The 345-nt window shown below is 67.2% G+C and overlaps 1 protein-coding gene across 4 annotated transcripts in view; it reads right to left on the bottom strand.

Moving 5' to 3' along the window:
- MAEA (macrophage erythroblast attacher) overlaps positions 1–345 on the bottom strand; it is a 15,679-nt gene that overhangs the window by 11,422 nt on the left and 3,912 nt on the right. For all 4 annotated transcript variants that reach the window (XM_015568934.1, XM_015568933.1, XM_006771436.2 and 1 more), the window contains one exon: positions 176–298. In XM_015568934.1, coding sequence (XP_015424420.1) covers positions 176–298 — 123 coding nt within the window. The remainder of the gene's footprint in view (positions 1–175; positions 299–345) is intronic.

Here is a 345-nt window from a genome sequence, read left to right on the forward strand (position 1 = left end):
GCCTCATGCTTAGGAGATCGGTCCAGACCCAATGCAGAAGGGGGTGCGCCACCCGAAATTTCAGAACCCCGCACCAAACCCAGCGGCCCCGCAGGTGCCCAGAACTAAACTCCCAACCAGCAGGTGCAGGTGGCACCGCCTCAGCCCCGCCCGCCCCTCCGGGAGCCCCAGGCACCTTCATCTTGCGCAGCCGGGACTTGTTGTCGTGGCACCAGGCCAGGCAGGTGGCCGTCTCCCCCCTCTCCAGCGACTCCTCCACCTCCTTGGCCGTCAGGAACATCTCGATGTTCACCAGGTCCTGGGGGGGAGGGGGCAGCGGCGCACGCTCAGAGCAGAGCCCGGCAC

This window comes from Myotis davidii, unplaced genomic scaffold (genome assembly GCF_000327345.1).
Source record: "Myotis davidii unplaced genomic scaffold, ASM32734v1 scaffold665, whole genome shotgun sequence".
Lineage (NCBI taxonomy): Eukaryota > Metazoa > Chordata > Mammalia > Chiroptera > Vespertilionidae > Myotis > Myotis davidii.